This window comes from Rhinatrema bivittatum, chromosome 4, assembly GCF_901001135.1.
Source record: "Rhinatrema bivittatum chromosome 4, aRhiBiv1.1, whole genome shotgun sequence".
Lineage (NCBI taxonomy): Eukaryota > Metazoa > Chordata > Amphibia > Gymnophiona > Rhinatrematidae > Rhinatrema > Rhinatrema bivittatum.
The window spans coordinates 83,659,644-83,675,376 of NC_042618.1; the positions used below are offsets into that span (position 1 = coordinate 83,659,644).

Below are 15,733 nucleotides of genomic sequence, written 5' to 3' on the forward strand. Positions count from 1 at the left end.
TGACCTCTGTAATTTTAAAATTATGCCCTCTGACCAATTATGGGATCTAGGCATTCAACTGGATGAGAATCTCACGATAAAGAAAATTCAATAAGCTAATCACATCTGTCTACAACAAGTTAAGGATTCTACAATGTCCGAACCTTTGCTACCCTTTGAAGACTTCCGGACTGGACTGTATTGCAAAACTTAACTTTCTCAGACCTAGACTATTGCAACTCCCTATTTCTAGATCTGCCAGAATACATCTTAAAATGTTATAATTAGTGAGGTTTGGGTGGACCCTTGGACACTGTGGCAGCTGACCACGCCCACGGGGGAAGTCCTGTGAGGGGCCACAGGTTAGGCTCAGCTCTGGACACACAAACACAAATATTTCTTTATTTAGACAGTTCGAGAAGCCACCAGAGGTGGCAGTAGTGAGAAGAAGATGTAGCCCGGCTGGGCTAGTATTCCCCAGGGCACTGGAACAACGGTTCCTCCGGTAGCAGTGCTGTAGTGGAGAGAACTGAGATAGTGAGTACAATAGAACATACAGAGTCCCAAATATGGAGAAGCCCCAAGATAGGGAGAGCTGGCCCTCGAGCGAGTACCAGATCCCTGGGAGCAGAGAGACTCGGCAAAGTACTCACACAGCAGTTCCACGTAGGCGAAGGCACTGGCGCTGGAACGGAGGCAGGCCCTCGAGGAGCGAGTACCTGGTTCCAGGGAGACAGCTCTGAGGAGTGGATGATAGTAGTACTCACTGATGGTGTCTGTAGCGAATTCTTCCAAGTAGAAGAAGAGATAGATGCAGGCAGCGGGTCAGGGAACATGGGCCTTCGAGGAGTGAGTACTGTTTACCTGATAGTGACCTGAAAGAAGCAAAAGAGGCCCCCGAGGAGCGGGGTACCCCGTTAGCAGAAAGAGTCCAATGGAAGTTGGAAAGGCAGAGTAGCTGGGTACGGAGAGCGAATCCCATCCATAAGAATTCCCCTTGCTAACTCAACGGCTAGCAATAAACTGTAGGCTTAAATATCCAGGCAGTGTGATGTCATCACAGGGGGATGCCCCTGAGGAACGCGCCAATGAGGAAATAAGAATGAGGGCCGCGCAGCGCGTGCACCCTAAGGTACCTGTAGAACATGGCGGGAGGCAGCGCCCAAGCCAGTCTGGGGACGCTGGAGAGGATGGCAGATGGACACCGCGGCAGCCAGGCGTCCGTGAAGATCAAGAGGAGCCGCAAAAAAGGAAAGGTAGTGGGAGTGAAGTCAGGAAGTGACGGTCGCAACATAAAACCATTACAAATATAGAAAAATGCATCTGCAAGACTCTTACTAGGAGCCAATAAATTTGATCACGTTTCTCCAGCACTAATCTCATTACACTGGTTACCAGTTCACGTCCGAATCCAATTTAAAGTTCTAGCTTTAATATTTAACATCATTCACTCAAATAACTCTTGAGTGGCATATCATTACAATTTCCAACGATCATTAAGATCCCAAAATAAGGTTTTACTGTCTGTCCCCCAACATACGAAGCGCACGCTTGACACAGATAAGAGACCAAGCCTTTTCCATTGCTGGACCAAATGTGTGGAACTCCCTAACTGGAAGGCTACGACTGATCCCAGACAAAAAGAAATTTAAAAAGGAGTTAAAAACATGGCTCTTCAAAAATGCATACAACCTAACCTAACTCAGAAGAAAGGAGTCTCTAAATTGACACTTAATGTACTAAACAATTACATTCTCAAATAATTCCCACTCAGATACACTCAACCTAAAGTGAAGAATGATTATTTATGCAAACTTTGTCATGAACTATGGCTTTTACTCATCATGTCATCTGTTATTCCTCTTTTCAAGTATTGACTAAGTTATGAATGTATTGAACTGACAAATGCATGGTCTGGGGAACAAGTATGGGGGTAGCTTGCTGATTTGGTTACTACCCTTAACCAATAAGCCCGATCCTTTGATGCAGCTCCAACATTGTTCTCTGCTTCAACGGCAAGGTGTATCAGGGAATTGGATTCAAACAGCAGCCAACGAGGGCCCTGACTTTTATATTCTGGGAAACTAAGCATGGGGGTAACCTACATGGTGCAGCAGATACTATCTAAGTATGCTGGGCAGATTGCATAATCCCAAATGAGTTTTTTGGAGCCCAGTTTACAAGAGAAAACATAAGAAATTGCCATGCTGCGTCAGACCAAGGTCCATCAAGCCCAACATCCTGTTTCCAACAGAGGCCAAATCAGGCCACAAGAACCTGGCAAGTATCCAAACACCAAGAAGATCCCATGCTACTGATGCCAGTAATAGCAGAGTGTTTGTCCAAATTTTATCAGAAGTGTGCTAGGGGGCATTTTTAGTTTCAGGCTTGGCCCTTTGGTATAGCCACTGCATCAAGGACTTTTTCAAAGGTCATGTTAGTGGTGAGAGTGGTGTTGCAAAGAAAAGGAATTTTGGTGCATCTTTAATTGGATGACTGGCTGATAAAAGCAAAATCAGAAGATGGAGAGTATGGTGGCTACGGGAAGGTGGTTCGTTTTTTTGCAGGAGCTGGGTTGGATAGTAAACTCCAAAATTTAATGTCTTTCATAGACCTTGGAGTATCTAGTTGGACCTATTTGACAGAAAGATGGTTTGTTTTCATTTGTCGGAGCAAAGGATTCAGAAATTGCTGCTGCAGGTTCTTTCATTGTTGTTCAGGAATCCAACTGAGGGAGTAACTTGCAGCTTCTGGGTTCCATGGCAGCGGTAAAATTGAGCGTCAGCTGTCAAACCCGCTGACAGCCTCCTCTTACCGCAGGCCCTCATTTAAATACTTGATCGCGCGCCCAGAAGACTGGCCTGGGCACGCGTTGGGAGAGCAGGCGCTCTCCTCGGAGCGCCGGCTCTCCCGCGGGTTTTATTGTATCGGCCTGAGTAATAGCAGCAGTGGCTATTCTCAAGTCAAAATAATTAATAGCAGTTTATGGACTTCTTTACTAGGAACATATCCAAACCTTTTTTTTAAACCCAGCTACACTGACTGTCCTAACTACATCCTGGCAATGAATTCCAGAGCTTAATTGTGCATTGAGTATTCTTCATGATTTTACATTCATCTGTCATATCTCCCCTTAGTTGTCTTTTCTCCAAGCTAAACAACCCTAACTTCTTTAGCCTTTCTTCATAGGTGAACAGTTCCATCCCCTTTATCATTTTGGTCGCCCTTCTGTGTATCTTCTCTAGTGTAACTATATCTTTTTTGAGATGTGGCGACCAAAATTGCACACAGTATTCAAGGTGTGATCTCACCATGGAGCGATACAGAGGATTTATAATGTTCTCCATTTTATTCACCATTCCCTTCCTAATTTCTAACATTGTTTGCTTTTTTGACTGCCGCAGCACACTGTGAAGATTTCAATGTATTATTCACTGTGACTCCTAGGTAACTCCCTAATATGCAACCTAACATCATGTAACTACAGCATGGGTTATTTTTCCCTATATGCATCACCTCGCACTTGTCCACATTAAATTGCATCTGCCATTTAGATGCCTAATCTTCCAGTCTCACGAGATCCTCCTGCAATTTATAACAATTCGCATGTAATTTAACTACTCCAAATTTTGTGGTGTTTGCAGATTTGATCATCTGATTCTATATATCCCTTTTCAGATAATTTATAAATACATTGAAAAGCACCAGTCCAAGTATAGATCCCTGAGGCATTGAACTGTTTACCTTTTTCCACTGAGAAAACAGACTATTTAATCCTATTCTCTGTTTCCTGTTTTTTAACCAGTTTGCAGTTCACGAAAGGACTTTGCTTCCCATCCCATGACTTTTTAATTTTCTTAGGAGTCTGTCATGGGGTCTTTGTCAAATGCCTTCTGAAAATCCATCTACTGGCTCACCTTTATCCACGTTTATTTTTTTTTTTGAAGGGGTTAACATAGATGATTTGCGAGGCAAGACTTCCCTTGGGTAAATCCACGCTGGCTGTGTAGAAGTGGTATATAAATGTAAAAAAAAAAAAAAAAGGTTAGACATTGGGAGAAGGCTGTCTAGAGTGGGAAGAGAAAATATTCAAGCTTCTTTCATAGATCCCTTCTCTGCTGTGTTTTGTTTTTTTTTATCATAGGTGACGTCAATGAAGCTGCTGTTGGTTCTCTCCAGTCCTTATTGTTAGAGTGGGAGAATCCAGTATTTGCGTGTTGTTCTGAGGTAGGTGCTGGTAGAAGGCAGCCTTTACTTAGAGAAAGTACTTAATAATTAGTAAACCTTTCAGGTTGATTAGAATTGAATTGGAGTCATCTAACCATCCTTTGTTTATCAAACAGTTCTTGATGTTGCTGGTTTATCATTTGCCTTCTCCATGGACATGCAGGACAGTAATCAACCACACAAGTCGGGTGATGTTATATACAGTGGTCCCTTGACTTACAAATTCAATTGGTTCCAGAGGGCTGGTTGTAACCCAAGTTGGTTGTAAGTCAAGACTATTTTTTCCATAGGAAATAATGGGAAACCCAATAATGCATTCCGAACCTCCCAAAAGCACCCCGTACCTAACCATTTCTATAATAAAAAATAGTTGTATAAGGTCATTAATTACCAGAAACACCAATAATTTCCTAGTGTACTCACCAAAAGGTTATAAAATTTGCCTAGCCTACCAGAAACAATTTCATCTCCTCCACCAGTTCCTTTACAATATCTACATATGGACTCTACCTGGGTAACATCAAGTTAGGTTGAGAAATCTCATCTTTGGCTAAGTTTCCTCACTCCGAAAGTCATCAAATCTTCACAAGAGAGCACTGTTCTGTTTGTACGTCTCACTCTGAATGTCAAAGTGGCCCCTAACCCCTACAGTAATACTTAAACCTCACCTCGAGTTACTAGGTGGGCCTCCCATAGAGATATAAATGCCTGTCTAGCTTGAGGGCATTATGGTTAGTCTCTCTCTCTCTCTCTTTCCCTTCCCCCTCCCCCCTCCCCCCCTCAGAATTTGTGGTTGTAACTCTGAGATCATCTATCTACAGATGATCTCAGCCTCCCACATCACAGGAAAAGATGTCAGAACAGACTTTCTAAGAGGGGGAGAGTCTGGATTCAGGAGAGTGGGCGTTGTTGACCAAAGCCTTTTACCTGGTGGTAGATCGCAGAATTGAGAGCCACAGGGGATTAGTCCTATGAGTTGCTCTAGATTGGCCCTGGCGTCCGTGGTATGTGGACATAAGGAGACTCCTGGTGGAGACACCCCACCCCCCGTACCCCCCACTGCACAGGGACTTGCTACATCAGGGACCGGTCCTTCATGAGGATCAGACTCAATTCTGTCTTACAGACTGGCCTTTGAGAGGGCTCACCTGATGAAGCAAGGATATTTGGCGGCGGTAATTGCCACCTTATTCCACACATGGAAGTTCTCTACGTCCCTAGTGTATGTGTGGGTCTGGAAGGTATTTGAGGCCTGGTGCAAGGAATGCTGTGTTTCCCTTTGGACTGTTAAAATCCCACTAATTGTGGAATTTTTGCAGGACGGCTTGAGTAAAGGTTTGACCCTTAACTCCTTGAAGGTCTAGGTAGCAGCACTCTCCTGTTTCAGGGGCGAGGTAAACAGAACCTGCCTGTCGATTCATCCGGACATGGTCCGTTTTCTGAAAAGGGGTGAAGCACCTTTGATCACCCCTTCGGTTGCTGGTTCCCTTGTGGAATCTTAATCTAGCATTGGAGTTTTTGGAAGGGGACTCCTTTCGGCCACTGCGCAGTCTTTCCTTGTGTTTATTAACCCTGAAAATGGTGTTCCTGGTGGCTATATCCTCAGCATGTTGCATCTTTGAATTATAGGCATTGTGTTGGGACAGTTCCTCCGGATGACTCCAGGAGCGTTAAAGCTTCGTACTGTTCCATCTTTCTTGCCCAAGGTAGTCTCAGAGTTTTGTTTGAATCAGTCCATTTCGTTGCTTATCCCGAGATAAGCAGAAGAATACTGCCTTCACCATTTGAATGTCAGTAGGCTTTTGGTGCAGTATCTGGAAGTTTCAGAACTGGTTTGAAAGATGGACTGCCTGTTTGTCCTTCATGGTGGAAGGAAGCAGGGCAAACCAGCTTCGCGGACTACAATAGCTTGCTGTATTAAGGAGGTGGTGACAGGAGCCTATGTGGAGGCAGGAAAGCCATTATCCCGTCAGATTAAAGCTCATTCCATTAGGGCTCAGGCAGTCTCATGGGCAGAAGTTAGACTGCTGTGTCCTGTCGACATCTGCCTAGCGGTGACGTGGTCCTCCTTGCACACCTGCCGAGCAGTGATGTGGTCATCCTTGCACACCTTCTGCAGGTTCTATATCCTGGACGTTCAGGCTTGGGAGGACGCAGCCTTTGCAAGGGCGGTGTTAACCGGACTGTGGGTGGCCTCCCACCCCAATCGGGAGTAGCTTTTGTACATCCCATTGGTCCTGAGTCCACCTGCTACACGCTAGGAAATGGAGAAATTACTTACCTGATAATTTCATTTTCCTTAGTGTAGACAGATGGACTCAGCATCCCGCTCCCGGCTGCCCAAGACCGGTGCCAAGGATTCGCTTGTGGAGTGGATATCGATTCCAGGAGATTAAGGGTAAGCCGTCATCCAGTCCCTAGATCAGGGTATCTATAATCTTGCTGGGATTCAGTGTTTGTTTAGTTGAGTACAGTTATGGTTATCTGTTTTTAATCAAGCTTTTTCGATAGCATGTCCACACTGAAGGGCTGAGGTCTCTGCAGGGGTGCTTCTAGGGTGGCATCAGCTTTGAAACCTGACTCCGTCTCCTGCTGGCAGGGGAGCATAAACCCATTTTTCCTGAGTCCATCTGTCTACACTAAGGAAAACAAAATTATCAGCTAATTAATATCTCCAATGTCATGATACAAAAGATTTTTCCGGTCCACTTATCAAACTCCTTGCTGGTTCCCACAAAGACTCATATGGTCAAAAGAAGTGCTAGGGAGGCACTGAAAGCCTCACCAGTCTCTGCCACATTTTCAAACACAGGGAGCAACAATGAACAGTTCCCCCTATATAAGGAAAGGAGAAGTGGATATGGTGTGGACAGCTGGCTGTTTCTTGACACCTGCATGTGGCTGCCAGAGCTGCTCTCAACATTGAAAGGCAGTTACATGCAGTGCTCAGTGCATTCCCTCCCCATGGGGATAAGACAGGCTGGACACAAAGGGGGGGGGGGGATTTTATTTATTTATTTATAGTGTTTTATATACCGTCGTTCGGTATTGCCATTCTAATATTTTGTTAACATGGTTAGCAATTTTTCATAAGAAGTACATTCTAACGATAAATTTTTAAGGGTAACAAAGGTCTAAGTATAGAACAACAATTAGTAGGAAATAGGAAATACAGTATAAAGTTAAATAGTCAAGGGTAACCAAGTTACAAGTATAGAGCAAGGCTTCGATTATAGGTATAGACAAGTAGCATGAGTGTTTGTGATCTTTCAGAGTGGTGTGGGAGGGGGCGGTTAGTGGCAGCGTGCGTTTTGGTAGACTTTGGTGAACAGCCATGTTTTCACTTCTTTCTTGAAGGTTTTTTGGCTGGGTTGTAGTCTTAGTTCAGTCGGTAGTGTATTACATAGTTGGGGGCTTGTGAGGGAGATTGCTCGTTCATATACTGATGTCAGTTGTGTGGCTCGGCGGGGGATTGCAGGAGTCCTTTGTCGGCAGAACGAAGGTTTTTGTGTGGTTTGTGCGGTTTAATCGCTTCGCTTAACCAGTCAGTTCGTTCTTCATGTATGTGTTTGTGTACAGTGGTTAATATTTTGTAGTCAATTCGTTATTTGATTGGAAGCCAGTGAGGGATGTAAGAACTGGGGTTATGTGCTCGTGTTTTTTGGTTCCGGTGAGTAGTCTGGCGGCTGAATTTTGTAGAATTTGGAGGGGGCGGAAATGAGGGTGTTGAATGGTGAACAAAGTGGGGCCTGGCTATCCATGCCCTGCTGTAGCTAGGAAGAAGAGGCATGCATGATTATGCATGTTCTACAGGTTTAAGAGCCACCAGCAGAGCTCAGGTGCTGGCCTGGATCTGAGCATCAAGCACTGGTGACATTTCTGTGGCAATGTTCAGATATAGAAACTTATTGATAAGAAAAATCCTAGGGGGAAGGGGAAATACAGTAATCATTTGCACAAGGCAGCCAAACAGGTAGCACTGACCCTACACGCTTGTGTGGTTGTAATTGTCCTGCTTCTCCACAGAGAAAGCAAAACTGATTACCTGTAAGAGGTGTTCTCTGTAGAAAAATCAGCCACACAATCCAAACCTCTTACTCTTAGAGTTGAGGGTTAGCTTGGTAAACAAACTGAGGAGACTTGCACAGTGGCTGCGCAGGAGACCCTGCGCATGCTCAAACAATTCTTGGTCTTTGTCTTTGTCAAATAGAAATACAAACAGAATCTGCAGATCATTTGAAAAAATAGCCCTTCAACCCCATATAATACTAGGGAAAGTGGGGGAGACAAAGGAAAATAGAGCGGAAACATCCATGAAAAAATAAGGAAACACTGAGAAACCCCATTTACTTTATAATTGCTGGGAAACTTTAAGATAAAGCATCCAAAAGCACTTTAAGTTGGTCTGGTTCAAAGAACACATAATTAGCATTTTTTATACCAAACCAGACATTTACAGGGGTAATTTAACCTAAAGTACCCCCCTTTAGATAAAACCTCATGCTGAAGGGCAAGGAATGTTTTCCGGTGCATCTGCGTACTCTTAGCGAGATCTGGATACACCCAGATTTTTTGCCCGTAAAACATTAAAGAACGTGATCGAAAGAAAAATCTTAACACTTTATCCCTATCAGATGAAAAAGCAAAGGTTACTAGAAGTGTCCCTCTGTGTAATTTCCATCTCTTGGGAATTTTGAAGATGTTCAGACAGATTCAACGGTATTTCCAAAAGTGGGTTTTCTTCTTTAATTTCTCCAGATTGAGGTTGATCTTTCGCTTGTGGTACATAATATGCCTTAACAATCATCGGCATACAAGCAACTGGAATTTTTAGAACCTGAGACACATAGTTCTTGAAGAGTTCAACTGGAGCCAGCTACTTAATTACAGGAAAATTAAGTACTCTCAAATTCAACACACGAATTGAATTTTCAATGTTCTCAATTTTTCTTGAAATTTCCCCCTCTGTCTGTATTAAATGCTGCTGAATTTTCTCCACTGCTTTTACTCGAGAGTCTAAACTTAGTATTTTCCCCTCTTGATTTATCAGTACTTGAATATTCATTTTAAGAGCATTATTAGTTTCAACCACAACTTCAGTTAGTGAAGATATTGATGTCGCCAGTCTCACTATACGTCCAAAGTAATGATGGCTGGTTTAACAACCTTAATTTTACCAACCTGGGCCTTGGAACTTTCTCCCAAATCTCGCATGGTGACCATCCCAGAGCCAGAAGGAAGCGGTGTACTCACGTCCACAGGGGTAGAGGAAATCATTCCAAGGGCCCCGTGAACGGGCGCCCCATCCATTGCCTGTATTCCAGGCATTATCGTTGGTAATATTTCATATTCCCCCTCTGTCTTTCGCTGCTTTTTCCGCTTGGCGCCATCTCCGGGCTTATTCCTGACATGAACATGCAGAACCCGGAGGAGATGATGTTACCAGCGCTCCCGGACTCAGGGAGATCTCATCGACCTGAAGAGAGAGGACCCGCTCTAGGTCCCTCTTTTCTGCGGTCATCTCAACGGGAGCTATTGCTTGGGGCAAGCCAAAGCACTCTGCTATGCTGTGCTGCGTCGAAACCGGTAAGGAAATGTGAGGACTCGCTCCCTTCAACTTTGCCTTGCATTTAGTATGGGGCATAGTATCGTCGCAGCAGTAAATCAAATGGAAAAAAGAAAAATATTCAGAGGCAATAAGAGCAGGACTTTCGTGTGCTTCTCAGTGGGCAGCCATCTTGTCCCCCTCCCAATTCTTGGTCTTTCTGAGCTCAGAGAGCTATTCCATCCTGGTGCCGTTGTATGATGTCACCCAGCTTGTATGAGTGATTTGCCCTGCTGTCTACAGAGACCACTAGTTACAGGTATGCAGCTTTGCTTTATTTTCTTCTGTTTGCCAAGTTGGATGCTCGTGGCTGATCCCTTACATTATTTTCTGTATTTCCACAGGTTGCTGTGGATGTAAGCAGCAATCAGGCTGAAAGGCTGGCAGTGAAAATTCACAACATTTTATATCCATATCGTTTCACCAAGGAAATGATTCATTCAATGAAGGTAAGAATCAGCATAATTACAGACTGCAGGGTTTTGAAAAAGCACTGCTATTACAGAGATAGAAAGCACTCTGTCCCAAGAGACACTGACAGGGTGGACCCCTCGGGGACCCCACTGAGAGAGAGAGTGTGTGCAGAAAGGCAGGTTCAATGATATTCGTGAGTCGATCTTGATCTTCCTCTCTCTCATTAAAGATTTTCTACTGATTCTAGTGCTATAAAGGGGGGCATTTCAAACTGTCTCATTGAAATGGCCTGTAAATGCTTTTTTACTGGCAGACTTTTGCACCTGGTTACTTTCTGCATGGAGAGTAAAAAAAAAAAAAAATGCAATGTATGTGCGTTATTTTTCTCCACAGACTACACATATCTGGCAATGCCGCCTTTAAATGCAGCTACAAATGTGCTCCTCAGCATGTGTGCTTTCAGCCACACGTATTAAAAACCATTTATATACAGGATTCTCAGGCATACGACTGTCCAAAGTGGTGCACACAAATCAGGCAGTTGGGTTGCCTCAGTCATAATACATAGCAAATATAAATAATCTAACCCTAGTAATATCAGGCAAAATATAAAATAAATCCTCTCCTCTAACCTGTCGAGCCTCCTCTTCTCGGGCTGCGCGGGATGAGCTCCGTGATGCCCCTTCTTCAAGCCTCCTCGGGCCACACTGGATGTAGCTTGAGTTCCCTGTACGTACCCAGATCAGTCCAGACTCCTGGGTTTTGCTCCCTTCTAGCAGATAGAGACTGAAAGTTTCGCTGACCCTGTCATAGAACCTGGTGTGCCACTTGCAGTCCGCCAGTATTTCTCTGTCTCCAGCAGATGGTGGTAATGCAAAACCTGCAGTTTGAGCTATTTAAAAAAAAAGGATTAAATTTTAAACTAGAAGAGTGCCTCCCAGAAGATTGGTAGGTTCTGGTGGGACCATCCCTTCTGATTGAGGATTGGACGAGCAGGGGGTTGGAAGCTCCTTCTTTGCTTCGGTCCTTTTGCCGTCGAAGGGGGAGGGATAACTGGTGGTCGAAGCTCCTCCCCCACCCCTGCCAAGAGTCTTTCCTGTACATACCCGGATCAGCCCAGACTGCTGGGTTATGCCTCCCTTCCAGCAGATGGAGTCAGAGAAAATCTTGAAGGACACCCCTGTAAGTAGGAAGGGCCACCTGCAGCTCCTTCAGTATTTCTCTGTCTCCAGCAGATGAAGGTGGCAGAACCTGCAGTCCTGGCTAATTGACTCTAAACAAAAAAAATAAATAAAGAGAGTTGCAGTGACAGGAATCCTTTCAATTTGTTTGGCTGAAACAAAGTTTCAAAAAAAAGAGCCGGGCCTCCCGAGGAGCAGAGTCATTTCTCCTCAGTGGTAGGACTGCCGTGTGCTTTGCCCTGCACTCCAGTGTACCAGGAGCAGCAGCCGGTGAGTGACTGGGGGGGATTTACCGGTGGGGCCAGTCCATCCCCCCCAGCCCAGACACAACCGTGGGTTGTGCTCTGGTGAGGCCAACGCGAATTTAAAAAAAATAGAATCGGAATGCATCGTTTTTTGCAGCTGCGCTGCTCTTATTCAGCCTCCCGGGCTTTGGGGTTTTATTTTTGTGGCCTCCCCTCCTTGTTCAGCGCACTTTGGCCTGCAAATCCTGTGGGGAGCCGGCAGCACGGCTCTCCAGAGATAGCCTCTGCTCCCGGTGTCTTCCCGGGAGTGAGGGCCCGTCAGCGGGGGCAGCTGGCAGCAGGGGGAGGCAGGCACATCGGTCCCGTGCGGCGCCCCGATGGCTGCCTCGTGGTACTCAGCCTGCCTTGCTCCCACAGAACGCAGGAACGGCCGCCATTTTAGGAGCTTTAGATGCTGATGCAGACAGCTCAGCAGGGGGAGGGGATCTCCCTCCTCAGTTATTTCTGCAGGATTTTTGCCCTGGGTCTCCCCATGATTTATTTCCTGCTTTTCATGCTCCTTTGGGTACCCCCCCTTGGGAAAATTTAAAGGGCCAGCATCTTTTTTTCGGCTGATTTTATTTTACTATTACATAGGGCTTATTTAGCTAGCCTTATGCCAATGGGAGATCCTGAGCCCCCTCCGGGGAGGCCTGGGGATGGGCCCTCCTGTGCAGGTTCCTAGGCCGGATCCTCCCGAGGTCTCCTGGATTAGGGTGGTCCAGGAAGGGTCCAGTTCCAGGAACCAGGGGGTGGTGCCGCTGGCGGATCCGCTTCAGATGGACATAGATGAGGATTCCAAGCATGTGGCCCCGGTGAAAGGGGATGATCCTCGGGTCCTTAGGCTCTTTCGTAGAGTTGAGTTGGAGCCGATGATTCCACATGTCCTAGCGGAGTTGGGCATACCGGCTGGTCAGATGCTGATGCCTCAGGATCAGGGCACGGTGGATCCGGTGCTGTCTGGTTTGTCCCCCGGCTAGGACTTTTCCTTTTCATCCTATGTTGCTCCAGCTAATGTTTCGGGAGTGGGATACTCCGGAAGCTAGCCTTCACGTAGGCAGAGCTATGGAAAAATTGTACCTGCTGCCGGATGACTCTCTTGGCCTCCTTAATGTTCCCAAGGTTGATGCCATATCTGAAGTCACCAAGTGTGCGACTATTCCTGTGGTTGGGGCGGCTGCCCTTAAGGACCCTCAGGATCGTAAGCTGGAGGTGCTTCTCAAGCGTATCTTCAAAGGGTTGGCTCTAGAGGTTCGTGCAGCCGTTTGCAGTAGTTTAATGCAGCATGTGAGTCTCCAGTGGGTACAAAAACTCCTGAGTGCCAGAGAGCTCTCCCCAGAGGAGTCGAAGCACGCTGATCATTTGGAGGTGATGGTAGCGTATGGGGCGGATGCCTTGTACGATCTCCTTCGTACATCTTCGCGTACTATGGCTTCTGCGGTGTCAGCCCACAGGCTTTTATGGCTTCGTAATTGGTCGGCTGATGCTTCCTCCAAGTCGCAGCTGGGTGCTTTTCTGTTTCGGGGGAAATTACTTTTTGGAGATGATTTGGAGCAGCTCATTAAGTCCTTGGGGGACAATAAAGTGTACAAGGTCCCAGAGGATAGGCCAAAAGTTTCCAGAGGTTTCGGCCCTTTCCGCTCGCGTTTTCAGGGGCAGCGCCGTTTTCGCCAGTCTAAGCCGGCTCTGTTTGGCCAAAGACAGTCATCCGGCAGGTCACAGACCTGGTCTCATTACTTTCGTGGCCATAGACCCGCCCGAGACGGCGGTGCCACAGGGGCGACGGGAGTCAAGTTCTCCCAATGAAATAGCACCGGTGCACTCCCCTGTTCCAGTCGTTGGGTGGCGGCTGTCCCTGTTTTATGAGGAGTGGGTCAAAATAATGTCGGACCATTGGGTTCTAAACATTATAGAATACTGCTACGCCTTAGATTTTGCTCGTCCCTTACGTGATCTATTTCTGGTGTTGCCCTGCGGGACACTGGAGAAAAGGTGCCAGGTGTCTCTCATGCTTCGGCGGTTGTTCTGGTTCCTCTGAGCGAACTTCGAACCGGCAGGTTTTCTATTTATTTTCTGGTTCCGAAGAAGAAAGGGTCCTTCCGTCTGATTTTAGATCTGAAGAAGGTCAACAGAACTCTGAGTGCCCCATTTTCGTATGGAGACACTACGTTCCGTAATCGCCTCCGTCAGAGCAGGGGAGTTTTTACCATCCCTCAATTTGACAGAAGTGTACCTACACATTGCAATTCGGAAGGACCATCAGCGGTATCTCAGGTTTATGGTCCTTGGCAAGCATTACCAGTTTCAGGCACTTCCCTTCGGGCTGGCGACCGCTCCATGCACATTTACCAAAGTGATGGGTGGTTGTGGCGGCGGCTCTTCGTTGCCAGCGGATCCTGGTCCATCCCCACTTGGACGACTGGCTCATTCGAGCGAAGTCAAAGGAACTATGCGAGGCAGCGGTCGCCAGGGAGGTGCAGTCACTTCATGCTCTGGGTTGGATCATCAAAGCGGACAAGAGCCAGATGTCCCCCACCCAGGTCCTGGATTTTTTGGGGGCGAGATTCGATACTCGGATTGGGGAAGTCTTCCTGATGCAGGATCGGATAGACAAACTCATGTCGCAAGTTCGGCGTCTCTTGTCCCTGCCAGTTCCCAGGGCATGGGACTATTTACAGGTTCTTGGTTCTATGGCATCTACTCTGGAGTTGGTCCCGTGGGCTTTCACTCATATGAAGCTGTTGCAAAGACTTTGCTCTCACGTTGGGACCCCAAGTCGGAAGCTTTTCAAGTTCCCTTACCCCTCCAGGAACCAGCCAGGTCCAGCCTAGCTTGGTGGCTGACCCACGAACACTTGTCCCGGGGGATGGATCTGGAGGTCCCTCAGTGGACTATTGTGACGACGGATGCCAGTCTTTCTGGCGGGGGGGCAGTTTTCCAAATCTCAGGCAGCCCAAGGCCAATGGACGCAGCAGGAAGCGCAATGGGCCATCAATCGTCTCGAGACCAGGGCAGTCCACTTGGCCCTGCAGAAGTTCTTGTCTCTGGTTCATCGTCTGTCGGTGAGAGTGCTCTCCGACAATGCAACGACGGTAGCATATATCAACCAGCAGGGAGGCACAAAGAGCTGCCCTGTAGCGGCGGAGGCAGGCGAGCTCATGGCCTGGGCAGAAACTCATCTGCTCAGGATAGCGGCTTCACACATTGCCGGGGTAGACAACGTAGAGGCGGATTTTTGAGCCGTCAGAGATTGGATCCTGGAAAATGGGAGCTGTCCGATGAGTAGTTCACGTTGATATCTCATCACTGGGGGATTCCCCGTTTGGATCTACTAGCGACTCGAGGGAATGCCAAAATGCCGTGCTTCTTCAGTCGCAGAAGATAGCATGGAGCAGAAGGGGTGGACACTCTTGTCTTCCCCTGGCCTCGCGACATTCTGCTCTACGCATTCCCTCTTTGGCCTCTGGTAGGCAAGGTCTTGAGAAGGATAGAAGCCCATCCAGGAGTGATGGTGCTGGTGGCTCCGGAATGGCCATGAAGGCCATGGTTCGCGGATCTCCTCAACCTTGCAGTGGACAGATCGCACCGTTTGGGTCATCTCCCAAATCTCCTGCAGCAGGGTCCAGTATTTTTCGACCAGGTGGATCGCTTTTGTCTAGTGGCTTGGCTTATGAGAAGTGGCAGTTGAGAAAGGAGGGGTATCCGGATTCGGTGATTTCCACTATTTTACGGGCTCGCAAAACTTCCACCTCTTACGTATGTCAGAGTTTGGAAGGTTTTTGACTCTTGGTGTAGTAGGTTGAATGTTTCCCCTAGGCAGGCCTCGATAAGTCCACATTCTAGCCTTCTTGCAAGAGGGTTTGGCAAAAGGGCTAGCTGTCAGTTCTTTCCGGGTTCAAGTGGCGGCGTTAGGATGTTTACGTGGAAAGATGGACTGTGCATCCATAGCGGCTCATCCAGATATGGTTCGTTTCCTTCGGGGTGCTAAGCATTTGCATCCACCACGTCGAGCTGTTTGTCCTTCCTGGAGTTTGAATTTGGTC

General features: G+C 46.9%; 1 protein-coding gene across 1 annotated transcript in view; it reads left to right on the forward strand.

The window, feature by feature from the left end:
- Positions 1-15,733, forward strand: part of MLH3 (mutL homolog 3) — a 126,368-nt gene that overhangs the window by 18,833 nt on the left and 91,802 nt on the right. Inside the window, 2 exon segments of the mRNA XM_029598418.1 lie at positions 4,124-4,206; positions 10,156-10,260. Coding sequence (XP_029454278.1) covers positions 4,124-4,206; positions 10,156-10,260 — 188 coding nt within the window.